Genomic DNA, 24269 nt, shown 5'->3' on the forward strand with positions numbered 1-24269 from the left:
AAAGCCATCCCTGATGCACGCGGTAAATGAGTTCTTCCTAATAAAGGTCCCTAACCTTTCTCTATCATAGCATCTGTCACATCTTTATTATTACTGTGTGTCATTGTCTTTCCAACCAGACTGAATGTCTAGAGCCTACCATAAGTACTTGTCACACTGCAAAAAAGAAAAATACAATTTTATATAAATCTGACACAAACCCAGGAATTCCAATGTATATTTTAGTTCTTAAGGGCTGGCAGGTGGCATGGTGGTTAAGGGTGTTGGACTCCCACATGGTAGCATGCTTTCTCACTTTTCCTCTCTCTCACTCTGTTCCTCTCTGGTCAAATTTAAGGGGAAAAAAAAAAAGTAAATAAATAAAGTTAAATAAAATAATTCTTTAAAAAGAAAAAAAAGGGCTGGACTCCCAACAAGGCTGACCCAGTTTGAGTCCTGGACCTAGTGGCTTGAAAATCACACCAGGCACATGTGTGTGCATGCCCAAAATCCCAAGAGAAGACAAGATTGCGTATGACTGTCCCCTGTGGGGGGTGATTTCTCACCATCTCTTCCCTTCCCCACCCCTCATGACTGCACCTGCCCTATGGCAAAAACTTAAAAAAAAATTTTAAATATATGCAAAATATACTGGGTTTACTTCCTATATTAATGCTTAGTAATGATCTTTTTGGTTTATTCTTCCAATAGTCACTTACCTTCATTTACTCTACAAACTGAAACTCTCACAGTACTGTGAGTTGCCACCATGTCATGCAACATAACATATTGCTGGAAGAAGAAAAAGAAATTAAAATCTAGTCAATATAAACTCATTCAGGATACTAAAAACAAGGATGCTAAAAATAAGGGAAGTTAATATAATAAATGCATATTGGTCTACCTTTATAAAATAGCCAAAATCAAAGATTATTCACTGTTTTACCTTAGGACAAAATAGGAAGCACTTTAACAAGACAGTTAAAAAAAAAAAAAAAGTCACTTTTTAGTTTGGTAGAACCAAACTTCTAGTATTTCAGTCTGTGATAAGCACCTATAGATCCCTATGGCCTCCAAGCAGTCAAAAAGAAGTCTCTCAACAATAGTAAGTGATGTTAATAGTTCATATGTTTTTAAATGTGTATGTGCAAAGCATAGTGCCAAGTGACTTATTTTTGATCATTTTATAGCCTCACAATAAATGCAGTAAGGCATGTTCTGTTTTATTCCCATTTAATAAACAAGTACACTGATGCTTAGCAAAGTTAAGCAATCTATCCAAATTTTCTGATGATAAGGAATACAGACTATAACACTATTACATTAAGAAAAGAAAAAAACGTCTCTCAAACAGCATCTGTGTTTGCTCTTTCTCTGGGGGTGCCTGCCCTCTGTACATCTGTTAGGCATGCCGAAGGCTCAGGGTGTTGGACTTTCCAGGCACCTTAACAGTAAGCTTTCAAATAAACTTCTATCTTCATTACTAAAAAAATTAAAAATAAAGCATCTGCCTTACCCAAACACACACACACAAACACACACACACACACACACACACACACACACACTCTTTTCTCCCTTTCTATTTGCCAGTGGTACATGCATCTACCAGAGAGGGACAGGGAGAAGGTCATACTACAGTCCCTTTCCTACTGTTCTGTCAGGATTTGGAACACATACATATATGCGCCTGGTGTGTTAAGTCACCAAGTCCAGGACTCAAATCATGAGGTTAACCATATGGAATCTGGCTCAACCACTAGGTCAGACTAGTCCAGGACGTATATATTCACACAACTAAAATAATAACTCTGTGAAGTATTTACTTTGTACCAAATTATTTTATTTAACTTTATTTATTTATTTATTTATTTATTCATTCCACACACCTTACATATTACAAAATACAAACAGTTGTGAAATGCATAGTAAATTTGGACTTACCTTTCTAATGGAATATAGTGAGCTTATAATTGATACTACAGACATAATCACAATAGCTAGAGCATAGTAATAGTATTCATCAGTGCACCACAGTATAACACTGAACAGCTGGAAAATGTAAAATGGGTTGAGAACCTAAAAAAACAGAATTTTTAAGTCAAATTGAGTGACATATTTATAAACATGTAGATTCTCCACCTTTGTTATTTGAAAAGTAACACTTATGAGATAGGCTTTATGGTACCCTAAGACAACGTGCACTACTCCAGAGCAGGGCAGTATGTTGGCATATTCTTGTTTACCACTAACTGACTAACATTTGGCTAAATAAACTTTACTTAAATTATTTGCATTCATTTAGACCAAACTCCATTATACATAGATTCAACTAGGAAAAGCTAACCTATTTGCTGTTTCATATTCTGCTTTTGCAATAAAATGCATTTATTTCTAATAATTACTGTGCTCTGACTAGTGAAAGATATAAAACATTGAATAAGATGGAACGAATGAGGGCCAGACAGCAACACTCTGACAAGCAGACCCAAAGGTTGCTGGCTTGTGTCCAAAGACCTTCCTGAGAAGACCAAGCACAAGTGTGGCCATGATCAGGACAGTCGGAAGGTAGGAGTGGATCACAGCCTCAACACCTTGTCAGGAGTGCCTGGTGTTCCCTCTCAAGAAGTAAATAAATAAAATACAACAAAGGGGGCCAGGAGGTAGTGTGATTAAGTGCTGGACTCCCACACGGCCAACCCTGGTTTGAGTCCCAGACCCAGTAGCTTGAAAATTATGCCAGATGCCTATGCATGCATGCTCAGTATCCTAAGAGAAGAATGGAGGAAAAGGCATGACCATCCCCCCTACAGGGGTGATTTCTCATTTTTCCTCTCACTGTCTTTTTCTCTGCTGAGCATACACACCCTACGGTTAAAAAAAAAAAAAAAAAAAAAAAAGAAAAGAAAGCTTACTGGACTCCAAAGGGAATATGTATAGGAGATAATGGCTTACACTGTTTTCCTTTCTCTGAGGAAATAATTAGGAATTAAATCCTGAATGAGTAACATAAGGGAACCCTGGCAGTGAACTTCATTTACCAAATTTCATGGTCTTTTATAAAATTTTTTTTATGTCTTAAAATCAATACTACTGTACTTTTCAAAGCATTTTCACATGTATAACCCCATTTTACTTCAAAAGCAAATGAGTAATTAGAAAGGACTTATTCCAATTTACTTCATGAGATAAAGCAGCAGCAGAAGGGTTTCCTAAAGATCAAAGCTAGTTACTGATGGAACCATGTTACAAATCAGCATTTCTAATCCTAATCTACACTATGCTATGTTTATAAGTAGCACTATATGACCTCTCTCAGGAATCTATGGAAAATAGTTTTATTTCTACTATAAGCATTCACCCAATACAACTAACCTTTGCTCTTTAGCCAAAAACCAGAATAAAGATAAAGAAGCCTAACTCTGCTAGACAAAGCACTAATTCCCTTCCTTTCCTTGCCACTATCTTTTATTCACATATACGTATAATTCTTACAAGAGAACAGTCACTGTTCTAACTACTGATTTGTTTTCTTCCAGACTACAATGTAAGCTCTTCAAAGGTCAATCATGTCATGTTTCATATTCCAAATTTCCTAGTACAATGCCTAGTCTCTAATACCTGCAATATAAGATATCATGTAAAGAAGAAATCATTTTTTTTAAAAAAGAAGTAGAAAAGACAGGTGTAAACATTCGTAAAATAGGGACTTAGATGTGCAACTTCCTCAGAACACATAAATGAATAAATAAATGGAAAACTAGACAAAATAAACCATAACTTATACCCACAATTCTTTTTCCATCAGGTAAAAGAAAATTTCTTTTGCTTTCTCTCTCTTTACCTTCTCAGTAAAATAATAAGCAAAGAAAAGTTAGGGAACAGAAAACCATGAATAGCTTATTACTTAATCATGACTTTCTCCTAACTGACAAATCTACTGATCACAAATGTTGAGTTATATATAATGGTCTTACCTCTTTAATTAGAAGCTTAAAGACAGAAGGCACTTTCACAGCAATCTCATTTACTCCATAAAGCAATTTTCTATAACAGGGAAATATAATGAGATTATCATGTTATAACAGGATAACTTAGGAACAGCATTGCATTAGATAAGATTCAAACCACAAACTGCTCTTAAATTCATGTTTCAAAATATTGTTTTCTACAATTCAAATTCTCTACCTAAACTATTTAAAACAAAGACGTCAACACTGGATAATTACACTATTAGCATTTTACTTTGCTTTGCCTCACATCTTCACATGTGATAACTATCTCACTACTCTACAATAACGAGGTGAGCAAAAGACTCTTTTCTCCACTTCTGAACATAACAGATCTTAACAATTTTGAATTACAAAAATTTTTGCAAGAGAGTGAATAAATTTTCGGGGTCCTATATTAATTTCCCAGTAAGAATATTGTACAATGAATATTTACTCCAAAACATTGTACATGTGACTTGTAGAAAACAGTGCTTTTAAAACAGTGCTTAAATCCTTCTATTTAATTCCTTGTTATAGGGGCCAGCAGGTGGTATGGTGTGGTTGAGGCACTGGACTCCCTCTAACATGGCTGACTGTGGTTTAAATCCTGCCCCCAGCAGCTTGCTTTCTCACTTTTCCTCCCCTCCCCCCCATGTCTCTCTCTGATCAAATTAAAATAATGGATAAAATTAAATAAATAATTATTTTTAAAAAGCATCTAATTCCTCATAATACCACTTTCTACGAGATACAGTAATTTCCAATATTTTATTAAATCTAAATGAGTGAATTTTATGTTCTAACCCTCTAAAAGAACATGCTACAGAAATCTAAGAAAATTTCCTCTTTTTTTGGAAATATTTTTGCTATAGGGAACATGTGTTCACTGGACAGAAATGGAGAGATGGAGACAAAGAAAGTGAGAAATCATCCCCAGGGGAAGGCCCTGCTGCAATCCCTTCTCTTCCATTCTCCTCTCAGGATTATAGGCAAGCACACACACATACCTGGCTTGAGTTTCAAGCCCATGGGTCTGTGACTCAAACCACAGTTGGCATGTGCAAGTCCAGTGCCTTAACTACTACACCACCTGCTAGCTCCATCCCTCCTTTTTAAATTTGCTGGAGGATACCTGTGCTCACCAGAGACAGACAGAGAGGGAGAAGGAAGAGTGAGAAAGCACCCCCCCCCCGATGGGGGATGGCCACATCACAATCCTTTCTATTCTTCTCCTGTCAGGATTTTGGGCACATACACACACACACACACACACACACACACACACACACACACACACCTGTACTGTTTTTCAATACCCCAGGTCCAGGACTTGAACTACACAGTTGGCCATGGATCTAGCTGCCTTAACTACCATGCCATGAGCTGGCCCAAAATTTGTAAATTAATTTGAAAATGACATTTATCTTTACAATATGCAATAAACTAGTATATTTATGATTTTGGGGAAAATAAGTGCTATGCAAAAAATTCTATCTCCCAATTTACAAATTTTCATTGTGGTAAACCTCAGCTCATGCTTATAATTCTTAGTAATATATTTCAGAAAATCAAAGATGCTATCAATTATAAGACATACCATTACTTTATGAATAATCAAAAAACAACTTCAAATCATCAGCTTTAACAATTTTAAAATTCTATTTTTTTTATTTTGTTTTTACTATAGGGCACAGGTGCTCGCCAGAGAAAGAAAAAGAGAGAGAGAGGGAAAATGAGAAATCACCTCCTGTAAGGGTTGGCCATGGGCATGCCACAATCCCTTCTCTTCCATTCTTCTCTCCTATTTTGGGCAGGCATACACACACTAGGGTGTATTTTTCAAGCTGCCAGGTCCAAGACTTGAACTGCGCAGTTGGCCATTAAGGACAGAGTGCCTTAACCACCATGCTGCCTACTGGTCCTATTTTTTAAAATTCTTAACCTATAAGACAGTCTTACCCAAATAAAATATCAGTTAAGTTCTAAACTATTATGTCTATAACATTCAAATACCAGGGCAAGCGGGTAGTATGGTAGTTAAGGTGCTAGACTCCCACATGGCTGACCGCAGTTCAAATCTCAGACCAGGTAGCTTGCTTTCTCACTTTCTGTCTGTCTGTCTCTCTCTGCCTCACGAGTGCATGTGCCCTATAGCAAATTATTTAAAATAGTAAGTAAAAATTAAATATCTTTTAGAAAATATTTAAGTACCTATTAATATGTACAACTATATAGTAAAGGGTTAACTATAAACTATCAAATTTAGGAAGTCTCGAGAACAGATCTCACTTTTAGTTGGATAAAAATTACCTGTAGGCATGCATCCCCTTTGTCAGTCCTGCACTATGCTTTTCATAAATTGACGTACAAGAAACACCTTCATCCAGTCCCCTAAATAAATCCAAAGTTTTTACTTTAAACAAAGTATAAAATATCCAAATTTCTTAATGCCTCACTTTTTTTTCTATAGGTCTTATTTTGGAAGTGTGACTTCAGTTACACGTTTCTTAAAAACCCTTAAAAATATTAGAGATAATCAATGACAATTTCAAAACCTCAAATTCTTAAGATAAACAAAAAGGATAACTTCTAAGTTATCCAATTTATCTATTGCATGATAAGATGGTGCTAAATAATCAAGTTTACATAATAATATCATTATCCTTTAAGGCTATGCCAAAGCTATAAGAGCTAATAATTAATAACACTTAAACTATAACTAACTCGAGAATCCCAAAATAAAGATGAATGAATGCCACTTATCTACATAATGTCTTTTTTTCAATTTAGCTTCAAACTAAGAAACCCTATTAATTTTCTTCTGTCACCACAAAAGCACCAATCCAAAACTTTCCCTGAGCTAATGCACACCTAGAAGTATAGAATTTATGAATGAAGACCAATGTCTGAAATCTGTAACAAGTCTAACTGGGATTCAACTAACACATCTACTTCCCCAAAAATGTCTTAATTATGCTTATTTTAACTGAGAAACTAGTCTCAGAACTCTAAAAGCAAAAACAAACAAACAAACAAACAAAAAACCTTAGACATATTTATTTCTAATCTTTTCCTACTTTTTTATAGAGAAAAGCTAAATTCCACAATTCACTATTATCACTGGAATAAGTTTAAATTTTACAAGTTCCTATGGCTGGGAAGGACCACACAGCAAATGTTTAACATTTTTTTTCCCACTGAGGTTGATGACTTCTCCAAAATGAACACGGGCCGACACTAAATCAAAACTTTATTAACAAAATGAAATTTATTGGAAGTTTTCTTTAAAGCAGTGGTTCTGAATCAAGAGTAGTCTTTAGGACTAGGCAGGTGCAAATTCCCAGGCCATTGCTTTTAGGCCTTTTGGCTTAGATCAAGCGAAATGCCCACTTAATTCTAGAAGTTTCCAATTCTTTAGTATGTCTAAGGAAAATTCGAGGCATGAATATTTTAAATGTTCACATCATGATTCTTGGTTTCACTGCTAGAATTAAGAATTCCTTTGGCACTCTAAAGCAATGACACTTAATGTTTATAATAACATTTTCTGTAATAGTAATAAAATATAATCCTAATTAATTGGGTACTTATATATCTTGGACCCTTCAGAAACAATTAACCTTTTTTTTTTTTGGTGAGATTTTTGCTATAGGGTATGTGTGCTTGCCAGAAAGACAGAGACAGAGAGACAGAGAGACAGAAATCGAGGAATCATCCCCCAGGGAAGATGGTCACACCACAATCCCTTCTCCTCTTGGGATCTTAGGCACACACACACCCAGAGTGAGTTTAAGCCACCGGGTCCGGGACTCGAACCGTGGTCGACTACATGGGAGTCCAGCAACATAGCCATTACGCCAATTGCTGGTCCCAAAAAAATAAATTGGTCCTACCCAAAGCCTTGACACATTTGACAACATCCCATTCTTTATCCACATAGTAAAATTAAATTTTCTATTTATTATTCCATTCTTCAAGTACAACTAGGTAGAGCTATCAGCAAATTAGAAGTAGTAGTTCAGATAAGATTCCAAGATAAAAATGTAGGCTAGGAGGCGTACTCAAAATTCACTTTGAGATGAAAATAAAAAGAACTCAGGCTTAGAGTAGATTTTAGTATTATACTAATTCTAACTCTTTTGTACATTTGGCCAAGGTACAAGTTACAGGTGGGATTTAAAAATTTTAAATGGTAGTGACTTGTTAACAAATAAAAGTTATACAACAAAAGCTTCAATTCTATGTAACACTAGAATGGATTCTTTTCTACCTAGAACATCTAGAACATTTTCAGGATACTGATAAATAATCCAAACAAAATAAAAATACTTACTTTAAGAAGTCAAAATTTTGAACTGCATCATTCCAGAAATATTTTACACTGTGGTGAGTGAAATAACGAATCTGCAGAATATACATAAAGGTCACATCAAAAAGCATATCATCACTTATGACATAAAATGTTTCTTCAATTAACACCTAAATTGTGATATATATTGCAATAAGTATTTTATATGCATGTAAACTTATCTCAAGCAATAATAATAATAACTACAAACACAAAATTACACAGAATAGCATAAACTATAACAATTCCGGTTTCTTTTTAAAGAAACTTTGACACTAAGATCACAATACCTGTTCTGACTGAGTCTGTGAATATTTATTCATCTCACGCCTGTTCTCTTCAGCTGGATTTTCGATTAAATGAACTGCATGGCCATTCAGAACCTTATTAGCTACAGACTTTGGAATGGAAAATGGGTAGGTTTCCAAAGAGAGAAAGCGAATTTTTGCACAAAACCATATTCTGAATTCGTCCTTAGAAAAGAGAAAGAAAAAAAATGTAGAGGGTTAATTATGTGCATTACATAACTCCTTGCATTTTTATGTAATTTTCTTTCTTCTTTTTTAAAAATTAGTTTATTTAACTTTATTTTATTTATTTATTTATTTATTTATTTAAATTTGAACAGAGAGGGACAGAGTGAGAGAGGGATAGAGAAGTGAGAAAGTAAGCCACCAGGTCCAGGACTGGAACAGTGGCCCACCCTGTGGGAGTCCAGCACCCTTAATCACCATGCCACCTGCTGGCTCCTCTTTTTTCTTTTAATGCCAGAGGACAGATATGCAAAACAGAGAGAAAGTACCCCTCCCCCATAAGAATTTACACTGCAATCCTTTTTCCTCCAATCCTCATCCTGTCAGGATCTTGGGTATGCAGGAATGTGCCCATGTGTTTTTCAAGCCACAGGGGTAGGGAGGCAGGGATTCAACCACTAGTCAGCCACATGGGATCTGGCTTCCTCTGGGTAGTACCTAACCACTGCACTATGGGGTTGGTCCTGTAATATCCATTCTTTATATGAATTATTTACACATCTCTAATTAAGAAAGCATTACATCCTTCTCACTAAATGTCATTAAACCATTTCATAAATATGTCTAAATTCAAGTATGAAGTGCAGGCCAACTGGTGATGTAGTGGTTAATGAAGGTGGATCCCAACATGGCTAACTGCACTGCTACGGAGTCCTAGACCTAGCAGCTTGAGAAATACACCAGGCACTTGTGTGTACATGCCCCAAATCCCTAAAGGACAATAGAGAAGGGACTGTGGTGAGACCATCCCCTCTGGGGAGTGATTTCTCTCTTTCCTCCTTTCTTTTTCTTTATCTCTCTCTAGTGAGCCCATGTGCCCTATAGCAAAACTAAAAAAGTAAATTAAAATATAAAGTGCTTTATATTGTTCACCACTTTTATGACATATTTTGGCCATACACACATCAATATTCCATAAAAGATCACGAGTAATTCCTTACTCTGCATACTGACACAAGGTAGAAAAACCTCGTATAAAATCCAATTAAGGGAACCAGAAGATGGCATAATGGCTACATCGCATAATGGTCAACTGTAGTTGACCGCAGTTCGAGTCCCAGACCCGGTGGCTTAAAATCACACCGGGCATGTATGCCTGCATGCCTGAGATCCTGAGAGGAGAATGGAGGAGGGATTGCAGCGTGGCCATCCCCCCTGGGGGGTGATTTCTCGCTTTCTGTCTCTCTGTCTCTCCAACGAGCACACGCACCCTATAGCAAAAACCTCTCCCCCCCCCCAAAAAAAATCCAATTAGGATTTTTTTAAAAGCCTGAAATGCAGTAGCATCTCCATACAGATTGAGCATCCATAATCTGAAAATCTAAAATCTGAAATGTTACAAAATCCAATGGGTCAGAGTTAAAATGTTGCAATACAAAAAGGTGAATTTCATGTTTAGACTTGGTCCCATCCTCAAGGTAGTGCATTATGTATAAGCAAATACACCAAAATCTGAAACACTTCTGATCCCAAGTATTTTGCTAAAGAATGTTCAATCTGTAGTAGATGTGCAGCTGGCCTTGTGAATAAGAGATCTAGGCTATCATTCTAAAGAATCAAGCATCTAAACTCTCAGGGCATCAAGAACAATAAAAAAGGGGATGGATTTGATCATCTTTAATATTCCTTTACACCCTCATCATTATAATATTCATTTTATATAGATACTTTAGTAATACTAGAACTCATATTCATTATATCTAGCAGCAATGTTCCCTTCATGTATATATTTCTAAAAGTTTATTTCTTCTCTGAGAGAGAGAGAGATGGGGAGACACACACACACACACACACACACACACACACACACACACAAACCAGAGTCTTCAGGCCTTATCTACTCCCAGTCTGAGCTGGTCTGGATCAAAAGCACAGACATAAAGGCCTGACATGCACAGGGAGGTCCCAGGATGGAAACTCAGGACCCTTCTGAGTGGGTTCAATTGTATTACCACCACCTAGTCTCTCTTCATATTTTATTTTGAACAAAGTGTATACAAAGACAAGATATACTCCTAAAATCATCAGCAACAGCTACAAGCGAACACATAGACTTACAGTAGTCCTCAGCAGCACCACTTCACAGTCTTTAACTGCAGCTCTAACACAGGTTGCTTTCACCCGCCACTCAGGCATCCAGTAGAGGAGGAGTAAGAGAAACCCGCCAGTGCAAATCACTCCAAAAGAAACTATGGCAAGCTTCCAGCGACTCAGATTATAACCATAAATCTCCTGCATGGGCACAGTGACCACACGATTAATCATCAAATCATATGGCAGATAAATACCGAAGTACTTTGTTTTCCAGATAGACACTGTTGTCTTGTCACATAAAATATTTTTCCAATCCGTAATTTACCTTTAATTTTGCTTCTGACAAGTTCATTACCAAAGTAGTTAAATTTGTTAATATTGACATCTTACGATTTTTTATTATATTGAGTTATTTCCCACTGACATAGTATACTTATATTTAGTCCATTTTCCTAGAATTTTTATAATTTTACTTTCTAATTCTTCCATAATTTATCTTGTTATGAGGTGTTTTTCTTTTTAAATAAATTTTATTTTGGAATAATTTTGGATTTACAGACAAGTTCTACAAACATTAGAGTTCCTAAACATCCTTCTTCCAGTTCCTCCTAATATTAATACCTTGGTACCTTTGTCAAAAATCAAAAGATTAACATGGTTACATTACTATTAATTAAACTCGGTCTTAGAGATTTCACTAGTTTTTCCACTGACAACTTATTTGTATACCAAAATATAATTTGAAATACCACACTGTATTTGGATGAGATAGGTTTTAACTCTACTTTTTTCTAAGCATTTTGCTAATGTCCCAATACCACTATGACTGATCAGCTTGACTCCCCTGACTCAGATGATTTCAAATGCTTCAGTTACTACTCTTCCTCAAGAAGGGCTGTCAAGGGAACCAGCAGTTAGCGTAATGGCTATGTCGCTAGACTCCCACGTAGTCGACCGCGGTTCGCGTCCCGGACCCGGTGGCTTAAAACTCACACCAGGTGCGTGTGCGTGCATGCCCAAGATCCCGAGAGGAGAATGGAGAAGGGATTGCGGCGTGACCATCCCCCCTGGGGGGTGATTTCTTGCTTTCTGTCTCTATGTCTCTCTCTGTCTGTCTGGTGAGCGCACGCGCCCTATAGCAAAAAATCTCTCAAAAAAAAGGGGGGGGGCTGTCAAAATGAGCCAATGAAAGTGCAAAAAACCTAGTTAAATTTAAATTTCAAATAACTAATTTTTTTGGTCCCATGCAATATTTGGAATATACTTATACTAAAAATGTATGACTAGACAATCTGAAGTTCACATTTAACTGAACATCTTTTATTTTACATGACACAGCTTGTCCGCTGCCTCCACCCTCACACAAAAAGTTGAAAACTTATGTTTTTAATCAAGCTAACTTTAAAAATCAAAATTAGAAACCTTTATTTGCGATCATAGTTAAGTATTAGTGAACATAATCTCTTAAATCACCAAGTGAGAAAACATACTTCTTTCCCCTAAGTTTAAGAGTTCACAAGTGAAGGGAACCAGCAGTTAGCGTAATGGCTCCCACATAGTCAACCGCGGTTCGTGTCCCGGATCCGGTGGCTTAAAACTCACGCCGGGCGCGTGTGCGTGCGTGCCCAAGATCCCAAGAGGAGAATGGAGGAGAAGGGATTGTGGCGTGACCATCCCCCCTGGGGGGTGATTTCTCGCTTTCTGTCTCTATGTCTCTCTCTCTCTCTGTCTGGCGAGCGCACGCGCCCTACAGTGAAAATCTCTCCAAAAAAAAAAAGAGTTCACAAGTGAAAAAGGAATACAACCAACAAAGAGATAGCTTATATAGTCCAATTCAAAAATCAAGATAAGGAAAAAAGTTCACACTAATTTATATAATGCTGCTGCTGTTTTTTCCCTACTCTCTAGAAAAACAAATTGCAGAGACAAATTTTTGTTGTTCCTTTTCCCCCTACTCTCTAGAACAATTTATAGAAATATATATGACAGAAAGCGAGAAATCACCCCCCAGGGGGGATGGTCACGCCACAATCCCTTCTCCTCCATTCTCCTCTCGGGATCTTGGGCACACACGCACATGCGCCCGGCGTGAGTTTTAAGCCACCGGGTCCGGGACGCGAACCACGGTTGACTACGTGGGTCCAGCGACATAGCCATTACGCTAACTGCTGGTTCCCCAGAAATAAATTTTTTATACTTCATCAGTAAGTTATAAAAGTTGGCTACCATTTCATCTTCTTGACCTTGGTTGACAGTCTTCCTCTCTTCTTTATCCATATCTACAGTGGTTTGAAAGGTCTTGTGCTCCCAAACGGTTGAAGATAACTGAAGAAAAGAAAGAAATGTTACTGAAATATTTTATATGTTACTAAGCTATATAACTTTATTCTATCAATTGACTATTATACCATCAGTGTTATTTTAAAATATTTTGATTAAATGTGATTCTCTCAAAGAAACGATGAACATTTGCCAATGTGTGATCTTTTTGTGATGTATGTTTCAAAGTTTAATTAATATTTAAGTAGTCATTAAAGTGCTAGCTAGTTCTAACAACATATTCAAGGGTATGCCAATTCCCAAACCTGCATCACTCACTTTCACAATATATATTTCATAACTGACTTTATACCAACAACAGCCATGATATAGTGCAACTTAAATTGTGAGAGAAACTATTACACAATCTTTCATTTATCAGATTCAGATAAGTAGGCTCCTTTAACATCTCAAGCTAAAAATGCTTCACTCAACTCAATTTATTTCTTGTAATAAAGAGGTAAAGCACCAACGGTGAAACTAGTTACAAAACCTGTAGATTATTATTATTATTATTTTTTTTTTGGAGAGGTTTTTGCTATAGGGCACGCGCGCTTGCCAGACAGAGAGAGACATAGAGACAGAAAGCGAGAAATCACCCCCCAGGGGGGATGGTCATGTCGCAATCCCTTCTCCATTCTCCTCTCAGGATCTTGGGCATGCACGCCCACAGCCCGGCGTGAGTTTTAAGCCACCGGGTCCAGGATGCGAACCACGGTCAACTACGTGGGAGTCCAGCGACATAGCCATTACGCTAACTGCTGGTTCCCTAAAACCTGTAGATTATTAACCATCTAATAAATATTTATTGTGCACTTATATGAAAGGCATTCCCTGGCCAAGAGCCTATGTGGCACGTGTGCTCTCACTGGAGAGCACCTAACTGACCCCCGTGTTCTAAGTCTACTAAACAAGTTTTTGATTATTCTGACTTTCTATCCAGCCTGTCAGGGAAGAAATTTATAGAATCCATTTTTCCTTTTTTTCTATATTTCAAATATTATACAAACTAAAGAGATTTGCAAGACATAAACAATGCCAGTTTCTTACCTTATTTTTTTTAGAAAATAGGTATTTTTAAGAAAAATGTTATATGTGATGCAGTTATTGTTATGTTTCCATAAGTGAATAAACATTTAAAACATGAGTGCTAACTTGTAATTTAGTATCAATAAGTATAAATCACATAAACAAAAACTCTTCAGCATTTACGATCATTTTCAAGAATGTCTAAGAGTCTGAGCCCAAAAGGTTTGAGGGCCACCGTTCTGTCAGGCTGACCTGTGCAGAATAGTGAGAGTATTATCCTCTTCACTGCAGATTCTACCCCTCTATTCGCTTACCCAGTGCACAGCAGGCTGGACACCTGGTACGCCCTCAAAAATAGTTGTTGAATAAATTACTTGCTATATTTGTGCCAAGATAGCAACAATATCCATTTTTACATGAGACAAAGTATTAGTAATAGCCAAGTGAAAACAAAATACAAAATTTAAAACTATTCCATATATGAGATTATTGAAATCTGATGTTATATCATTAGCACAACAGCCAATAAAAATAAGAGAGCATGACACTTGGAAAAAGAGAAGGCTTAAAGGTATCTGGTTCAACTTCTCCAAAAAAGCCAAATTACCATTTAAAACCCTTTAGGCAAGTTAGCAACAATTTCTTCTCAACCTAAGACAGCGTTACAAGACTAAAGCATACTTACTATACTGCGATCCATCAAAATCAATACAATTTAATGTGACAGTTACTCTCAAAGGCTCTCAGGTAGACTAGAAAGAATAAGCAAATATTTCCTATAGTAAAGATCAGCTGTCACTGCCTGAAGGTGTACTGTACAGTCAAATTTGAATATACCTCCAAAGCGTAAGGCCTACACTCTCTCTACTAGGGAATACTACTCTGGGGTCCTTTACCTTTAGTCTGTGATACTTCAGGCTTTGGAATGAATCTCTAGATCATCAACCAAGATTCACTGGGGTCATTTTTTATAACCAATTGTGACCTTATTTCCCGTCAGTACTACCTAAAATATGTTTTTTGACGGGAGAAACTACCTCAAATTCTTATATGGAGGGACTTCTGCTTCTGACCAAGACAGAGTAACAAGGATAAAATATGTCCTCCTGGCTAAAACAGCAACAAAATGGACAAAAATGACAATGGTTTTCAAGGAACTGGATAGCTGGCAATGAAAGAAAGTGAGGAATGGGCAAGCAAACTAGATAAGCATTAAAACTGCCCCAGTTTATTAATGGAAAAGACTTTAGGCCACAAAAAAGAAAAGGCAGGGAACGCAGGGAGAGCTCAGCTGTTTCCCTTGGTTGAAAAGACAGAACCAAGAAGTCTAGAGTGGCACCACAGAACTAGGTTTGCAAGTCAGGTTACCAGAGAGATCTACACAAAGAACGAACACCAAAGCCCTTCCAGTCTTCAGCTGAGTACTGATTAGAACTTGTATGTGAGGAAACTACCAAAGGCCAAGGAATAAAACCACCCACAACAGAAAAGCTGGGTAGGGGGCCAACAGGTCACCTGAGAACAGTGCCTGCTTCCATTGATAACAGTGGGAAACTCATTAGTCACAAAGTTTTACAGAAAAGTATTCAGAAATTTTTTATTTCAGTATTAAGATAAAATTACCCCAAAACTGCTCTGGTTCTACTTAAAAAAGCTTAAAAATAAGACCTGAAGAATAAAATTCTTTCCAGTAACTTAACTGCCTAACAAAATAAAGTTCAGGACACATATAATATAAAATACGCAGTAAGTCACAGTACCTAACATCCAATTAAAACTTCACAGGTATGCAAAAAAGTGAGAACATATAACATAATGAGAAGTTCAATCTATAGAAAAGAACCTAGAGTTGACATCAATAATAGAATTGGTAGACAGGGACATTAAACAGCTGTTGCTGCATTCCATATATCTAAAAAGCACAAAGATTGAACATGTTAAGTAGAAACAAGAAAGATATATTAAAAAAGAACCAAATCAAAACTAAGAAGATAAAAAATACAATGTTTCAGGTAGAAAAACACACAAAATGGGATTAAGAGCAGACTAGATAACTGTAGAAGGAAAACAAACAAAATACACTGCTTACCAAAATGAAGATACCTATTAAATACTATTCCACCATATATTTACTAGACTTTAGAAGCATTAGTAGCAAATCTCTAAAAATCCATCTAACTTAAAGTAGAACTGTGGAGGTTTGCTGGAATACATGTGTTTTTAATCAAGTCTATTTCTGAACTATATTAAACAGAGAAATTTTTCTTACCGGCAGCACTATATCATCACTCCTCCCAATTCCTGATATTAGCAGGGCTTGCAAAAGATGGCTCTTAATAATAAAAATAAACAAAAATCCATTCAAATGAGAATGTTATGCCAAGTATCTCCGTTTTGGTTCTGTCCGAAGTGCTTTTAGAATTTTTTAATTCACCTACGTTCTTAAAAGACAGACTCTTTTACCACTCGTCACTGGTATAGTTCTTATTATTTGAGTATATAATACCTAGCCAGTGCACTAAAGTCCCAATTCCACAGTGCATGCCTGGATCTTGATGTTATCTAAATAGCAAGGAGCTTATAGGCTATTGTGCTTAAACCAAACCCTTCCTTGAATTTATAATAAGCTTGATTTGCTACGTGAGGCTTTTTTTTTTTTAAAGCAGTACAGAACAAAGTGAAGCTATCAGGATTAAATCTCATGACAACTAATATAATGCTAAGAGTTGAAAGTTTTCTTAACTTTTTCAAATTACTAAGAACCTTTTAAAGTAGACTTCATTTAGCCTAGACCAAAAGTCAGATTTCATTTCCTAAAACAAGATGAATTGTCTTCCATAGGCATAGAAATCCCTAAACCTCTAAGACAACTTTGCTTCAAACCTGATTTTCTCATGAGCTATACAAATATTGCAACAGTAAGTGAGCAAAGTTTTGAGTTTTTAAAAAGGATATTCTACATATGTGCATAGAATTCTAAAACAGGCAAAGTTCACAAGCTGATTTAGAAAATAAATGATTTATAACTCAAGCAAACTTCAAGTAAAACAATTCTGAATATAGTTTAAAGGTTTTATTTCACTTGCTATTTGCCATCTTAGCAGGACTGAAGTAAAAAAAAAAAAAAACTAAAAATGTATTATTCAAAATACATTTTTTGAATAATAACAGGGCTGGATAGTAGCACAATGCTCTGCAAAGCTGACCCACATGAAAAGGTTCCAGGTTCATGTCCTGAGACTCCCCAGGGTATATGAGGTGCACAGAAACCCATGGTCTGATGATGGCTGAGGCTAGGATGGATTATGCCATCAAGACCCTGTTAGAGGTGCTATCCATCTCCTTCACTCATGGAAGTAAAGTCAAAAAGGGGCAAGGGTTAGATAGTGACAAGTGGTTAATACAACTGCACGTACATGGGAAGGGTCTAGGTTTGCACCCCAAAACCTGATCGTGGCTGGCTAAGGCTGCGAATAGACTTGAGCATGAAGATCTTACTTGGGATATTTGTTTCTCTCTCTCTCATGGAAGAAATAAAGAAACTTTTTTTAAAAATTCACAAAACTAAATAATAATAAAAAAAAAATTAAGTGAGTGAATTTTCCAATAATGTTTTTTATAAGTTTGTAACATACATGTTTTCAGAGTTTTAAAAATTAAAGACTTCAGGGATACCCTCTATTGTTAGTTGAGAGAAGAAATCATTCCACCATATTTTGTAGTTCTACAGTTTTTTATGATAAGTAAACACTAAATCTTAATTGGCAGGCAGCATGTGTCCTCAGTAGAGAGAGAGAGAGAGAGAGAGAAAGGAAGCGCCACCCAATGAGGTGTAGCCACACTGCAATCCCTTCTCCAATTCTCCATCCTATTAGGATTCTGAGCACACATGCACACAAGTCCAGGGTGATTTTTTAAGCCACCAGTAGTTGGCCATGTAGGACCCAGCTTCCTTAATCACTAAGTTATAGGGCCATACCAGTGACCCTATTTTTAAGGACCATATAACCAAAGGGCACTTAAAAGATCCTAAACTATAAGCAGCACTAGTATTCTGAATGTTATTTCATTTCCAAATTTGTATCATCCATAGCAACTCAGAAGATCTTCTACAATTCAGAAGCAATTCTACCTTTTGTAACTAAAATAAAAATATGTCCTAAACCTAACTCTACTTACTGAATAACCTCAATTTTTTCAAAAATTTGCTACAGGGCACATGCGGTCCCTAGAAAGAGAGAGACAGAAAGTGAAAAAGCATCCCCTAAGGGCATGGTCAGGCTTAATCCCTTCTCCAGTCTCTCAGTTTGGGCATGCACACACATGCCCTGAAGTGATTTTCAAGCTGCCAGGTCCAGGACTCAACCAACCAGTTGGTCCTGAGAGATCCAGTCACCTTAACCACGATTCCACCAGCTAGTCCTGAACAACCTCGGTTTTAATACCTACACAAATATTTAAGTATGAGGAAGGAAAAAAATCCGAATCTTCCAACTACAGCAATGAAATGAGACAACTTTTTATGAGTGCAAAACTTCAAACTTCAACTCAGCTCCTAACAATAAGAATGACATAATATAATTCAATGAATACATGGAAATTTTACAAGGATACCAGCTAAATTTTAACAAAGCTCTACTCAATACCAATTTTATCACTTCCCATCTTGGACTTTCTCTTATAATACATGCTTTTGTTTCTGTGTTTAGGCTTAAGGAAGACCATTGTATCCAATATACACCAAACCAAGATTGTATTTACATTTGTAAAGTGGAGTCTTTGTATAATTATACTTTTTTATACTTTACAAAACAATGTGAAAGTTATAACAAAATAGGTTATATTTAAGAAAGATAATATAGCTACCTATATTAGGATCAATATAAAGAACAAGTTTAACCCATACTACACTTTCTTGTATATATCTCTATCACTGTTATACATGCTTTTTTTTTTTTTAAATCAATCCTTTTACTTAGAAAAACTACACAAAGTTAAGACTGTCAAGACTAGACAAAACAGCAGCTTTCTGCCTGTGTAATATTGAGTATAAAAGGGAAAAAGTTATCTTTGGACTGATAAATAATATCTAATTTACTTTCTCTTTATAAAAAAGTGTATAAAAATCATTAATATATAACAAAACAGTTTGCATTTTTGTCTACTTAGGTGAGAGATTTTCTTTTTCAATTATTCATGCTACTTTCTTCTAAAAACTTTCATACTTCCCCTTAACTCTTTTCATGCATGTGACTTTTCAAAACTCCACATTCAAACTTAAGAATTACGAAAATGTTATAAATACTAGATTTCAAAATCTACTATAAAAAATGCTGCAGCAGGCAACAGGACATAGTAATAAAACACGTCCTAGAGACCAAAATTTCAAAATTGGCAGGGTTAAAATGACTCAGAAAAGAGAAAACTGGCACCTATCCCTAGGATAATCAAAAACCTAATACAGCAATTAATCTGTGACAGTGGCTACTTCTGGGATGGGAATGGGAGTGAGGAAGAGACTTGAGTGCTTTTTGAATGGTTTTACTGAAAGGAAGACCCCGAATAGCTGATTGAATATAGGTATTAACTAATTCTACAATGTATGGCTAACCCTGAGTCTGAACTTGTAGTAACCTTCTAAACCCCTGATGGGGCTCTAGAGTATTCTTTTTGCCTGGATCTCACTCTTCAGATATTTTGCCCCAAGCAAGAGAAAGTAGTTTTTCTGAAGGCTCCTATAACATTTCTATTAAGCTATAGTTAATTAGGTGTTTATATCTCCTCTGCATTTCAAATCAGCTGAGGGACACTAGCTCTTAAATGCACCAAGTACAACAAAGTTTATTATTTTATCAAACTATCTATGTATAAGTATTAAGTCAGTATCTACACCAGGTCTTATCCCTATATTAGGAACAAGAGAATATTTAACTCCCTCCTCCCCTGCAAAACAAAAAATAGAGCACAAAACTCAGGTTCTTCTTGTCCTTTGATGACAATTAATTCAATATGAACTATTATGAAAATGCCCTTACCTGTCTTTATTTCAGCTTCTCCACTAAAATGAGACAAGTGGAATAATTCCAATGGTAAGTTCAATTACACGTAGCCTGACCTACACAACGCATTTGCCTTGGTATGTGGCCTGCTGCTGCACTCTTTCACCACTAGGTGACATTCCAACATTGGTAAGGAAAAAGGCCGACGGGTTTAACAAGCTTTAATAAACAGCAGCTGCAGTTATACAAAGTAATCACAAGTGATTAAAGATAAGAAATTTACACAAGACTTTTTAGTACAATTGGCAATACTGATGTGGAAAGTAGAGCTTGCCTTTCTGAAAGAGCCCAGTATTGGTATATTTCAATAGAATAGTAAGATATGCAATAAACACAAAATGAATGATAATGGGAAAGGGGAGATTATCACTTCTTTATAGAGTACTCTAAACTTCATAATTTTCTGAAATTAGAATGATCCTTACAATGTGTAGGGAAGGGGAGGACAGTATTAACTAAAAAGTACATGAACCTATTAGAGAACAAGATGATGTAAAGTATAAAATTATGTAGGAAAATATTGCTTGTCCATTAAACTGGCAAAATACAAAGAACACTCTTACTGCTTTTAAGAACAAATCTGTACTGGGGGACCAGCAGTTAGCGTAATGGCTATGTCACTGGATTCCCATGTAGTCGACTGCGGTTTGCGTCCTGGACCCGGTGGTTTAAAACTCACCTCTGGGGGGTGATTTCTCGCTTTCTGTCTCTGTGTCTCTCTCTGTCTGTTTGAATCCCAGATGTGGCTTTCTTCCTCTCTCTCTATCCCTCTCTGGTCAAATTAAAGTCAATAAATAAAAGTTAAATAAAACAATTCTTTAAAAAGAAAATACACTTAAAAAAAAAAACTATGATACAAGTTACGTATACAAAAGTTATGTATGGGGTCAGCAGGTGGCATAGTGGTTAAGATGCTAGATCCCACATGGCTCTGCAGTTCAAGTCCCAGACCCAGTGGCTTGAACAACACTGTAGGTATGTGTGCATACACGCCCAAAATCCCTACATGAAAATGGAGGAAAAGGAACTGTAACATGGCCATACCCACTAGGGGGTGATTTCCCACTTTCATTCTCTTTCTCTCCCTCTGGTACACACACACACACCCTACAGCAAAAACAGATGAATAAATATATGTACAAAACATACATATCACAACATTGTTTGTAGCCAAAAAACAAACAAAAATAACCTCCCTAGGACATACCTGAATGTCCATCAAAGAACGGATGAGGGGCCGGCAGGTGGTGTGGTATTTGAGGTGCTAGACTTCCACATGGCTGACTACAATTTAAGTCCCAAACCTGGCAGCTTGCTGCCTCACTTTCTCTGTCTCTCTCTGGTCAAACTTTAAAAAATGATAATAATAAATAAAATTAAATAATTATTTATAAAAAGAATGGATGAATAACTTATGTAATTAAGGCAAATTAGTTAAATCTGCATGTGGAGAATAAGAAAAGTCGACATAGCATAAAGACAGGAACTGTTGTGCAAACATTACTGAGGGTAGTCACAAACCTAGATGGTATAGCTTACTATTCACCTAGGCTAAATGAAATAGCCCATTGCTCCACTGTTGTACATAAGGGGGAAGGGGGGAGGAATAGAAGAAAACTCCAGGATTATTATACTTGTAAGTCTTCAGTACATTAAGGATGTACATATAAAGAGTTTCATTTAAGATCAAGGGTTGCACTACAAGACCATCTACAGAGACAAGACTGGTGCAACAATGACCCTGATCTGACACGTGCTTCAGATCCACAGATTGTCTATTATACTTGTTTGCAAACAGCTAAGCCCCAATAGATTCATTTTATCTGTCTTCCAAAAAACCTGTACCCCACCACCACTACTACCAATTCTCTCTACTCCTTTAATGCATATGATTTGTCAGGGATTTGAAACTACTATTTGTTATTTTCCTCAAAGAGTCCTCTTGTTTCTTGAGTCTATTCCTTTACACACGTTACTCTTGCCCTAAAACGCACTTCCCTACTAATCCAGGTGAAGAGCTCCTACTCATCCTTCTAGATCCAGCTAAAATTATTAACTTTTCTTTGACTGACCTTTCCACCTCCAAGTAAAAAACTGCCACCTCTAAACCCTTCCTGTCCCACATCATTTACAGTATGTAGCAAACTGAACACTAAGTCTTACTATTTCTACTCTTCTCAAATCTACCTCACCATGCCCTATCTTCAGGGACATTGCCTCAATTCAAGTCCTAACCCACAGTCTTCCTCACTCAAGTCCATATGCAAACCAGATGTGATCAATTCTCTCTCTGCTTAAAATTATAATAGCTTAGTTTCTGTTTTCTTCTGAGAAGTCTTCTTAATAGGACTGTCCAGAGGAAGAGCAGATGGCATTCCTTGGTCATACCTTATGTGGTATTTTAGGAAGTGCTTGTTGTGACAACTCTAGATCATAGTGCATGGTTTCATGGTTAAGAGAGAAGACAACTGAGGAAACGGCTAGTATTTCTTTGAGTCCTGCCTGCAGAGTTAAGTTGTCAAGTGGAACATTCTTCTGCCTTGGTTGCTGAAGAGCTTGGCTTTGAGTGATTTCATGCATTAATTCAGAAAAATCATTTAGAAGTTTATCAGAATTAAAAGATGCTTTCCTGGACCAGTATTCAATGTGGAAAAACAAATTTGGAGTATTGCTTTTTCTGTATTCTGTGTTACAGACAAAGGGCATTGAAAATATAAAAAAAGAAACTGGAAGATGCAAGTTAACCTTTGATAGATCCTGTGTATAGACACAGCAGCCAGAGTTTAACCTTCTACTGACAGGATATGCTGTTTCTAATGTATGGAATGGTGACAGAGAATGCTCAGGAATGAAACTTCTTGGTATACACAAACAAGCAGCTATAGGATTCTTAACATTAAAGGAAGCTTGAAAATACCTAAGGTTGGTTCTTACTTGAAATCACCAAAACTTCCAATTTGGATTGTTGGCAGTGAAACTTACCTCACTGTATTTTTTGCCAAGGATATGGCTTTAGTTGCACCTAAGAGTCCTTCAGAACAAGCCAGGAGAGTTTTTCAAACCTATGATCCAGAAGATTATAGATTCATACCTGATTCACTTCTAGAAGATAAGCACTGGACCTTGTTTCAGATCCTGAATATATAAATCTCATGAAGAATAAATTAGATCCAGAAGGATTAGGAATAACATTATTGGGTCCATTTTTTCAAGAATTTTTTCCTGATCAGGGTTCCAGTGGTCTAGAGTTCTTTACTGTCTACCACTACAATGAACTGAAGCAATCCAATTATAATGAAAAGGTAATGTATGTAGAAGAGACTGCAGTTGTCATGGATTTTGAAGATCCCATGCTACAGACAGATGACACTCCTATAACGCTGTCTTCAAACCAAATGGTGCTATATCGAATTCCTCTGCACCACAGATCGCTCTCCTTCACTAAGCTTATTTTACCAAGTATTTTTAAGGAAGATCATAATAATAGACGGTGAAAGTGGGATTCAAGACTGGCAGTTGGCTAAATTAATATATACACTGGTACAACTGATCACCTGTAAATAACAATCAGAAACACTTTTTCGGTGTTTAAGGTATGTTTAAATTATTTGTTTTAAAGTCTTATGTTAAAGGTTATCCTATTACAACTCTGTGTGTGAAACTTACCAGCAAAATTAAGCTTTAATTAGAGTGCATTCCACAGTCAGATAATTGGTCATTTACTTATCAAATTATAAACATTCTAATATTATAGCATTAGTACATTGGGGTTTTATTTCATTCAGGCTCATCTTACTATTTAAGGGATTCTGGCTTATACGCTATTGGTCTCCACACTGAAATGAACAAGAATTCATTGTGTCATTCCTTTTCTAAAATCTTATTTTCCATTAGAAATATCAGTAAATAACAAATTATCAGCTCAGATCCTTTGACAATTGGTCTAGCTCTGGTATGTCTACAAAAGCAGGGATGA

At 36.4% G+C, this 24269-nt stretch overlaps 1 protein-coding gene and 1 pseudogene across 5 annotated transcripts in view; one reads left to right on the forward strand and one right to left on the reverse strand.

The window, feature by feature from the left end:
* Positions 1 to 24269, reverse strand: part of ATP13A3 (ATPase 13A3) — a 102383-nt gene that overhangs the window by 63304 nt on the left and 14810 nt on the right. For 3 of the 5 annotated variants that reach the window (XR_003548395.1, XM_014585364.2, XM_006171452.3), the window contains 8 exons: positions 13113 to 13211; positions 10911 to 11084; positions 8610 to 8792; positions 8305 to 8375; positions 6282 to 6362; positions 3957 to 4026; positions 1924 to 2058; positions 699 to 771 (listed from right to left, as the gene is read on the reverse strand). Coding sequence is in view for 4 of the 5 variants with exons in the window: in XM_014585364.2 (XP_014440850.1) it covers positions 699 to 771; positions 1924 to 2058; positions 3957 to 4026; positions 6282 to 6362; positions 8305 to 8375; positions 8610 to 8792; positions 10911 to 11084; positions 13113 to 13163 (838 nt within the window). In the remaining variant the exon portion in view is untranslated. Of the gene's footprint in view, positions 1 to 698; positions 772 to 1923; positions 2059 to 3956; positions 4027 to 6281; positions 6363 to 8304; positions 8376 to 8609; positions 8793 to 10910; positions 11085 to 13112; positions 13212 to 16503; positions 16567 to 24269 lie in introns of all 5 variants that reach the window. The other 2 variants (XM_014585362.2, XM_014585363.2) reach the window with 2 other exon arrangements.
* Positions 17533 to 23857, forward strand: LOC102476378 (ubiquitin carboxyl-terminal hydrolase MINDY-3 pseudogene; annotated as a pseudogene).

This window comes from Tupaia chinensis, unplaced genomic scaffold, assembly GCF_000334495.1.
Source record: "Tupaia chinensis unplaced genomic scaffold, TupChi_1.0 Scaffold149658_1, whole genome shotgun sequence".
Lineage (NCBI taxonomy): Eukaryota > Metazoa > Chordata > Mammalia > Scandentia > Tupaiidae > Tupaia > Tupaia belangeri.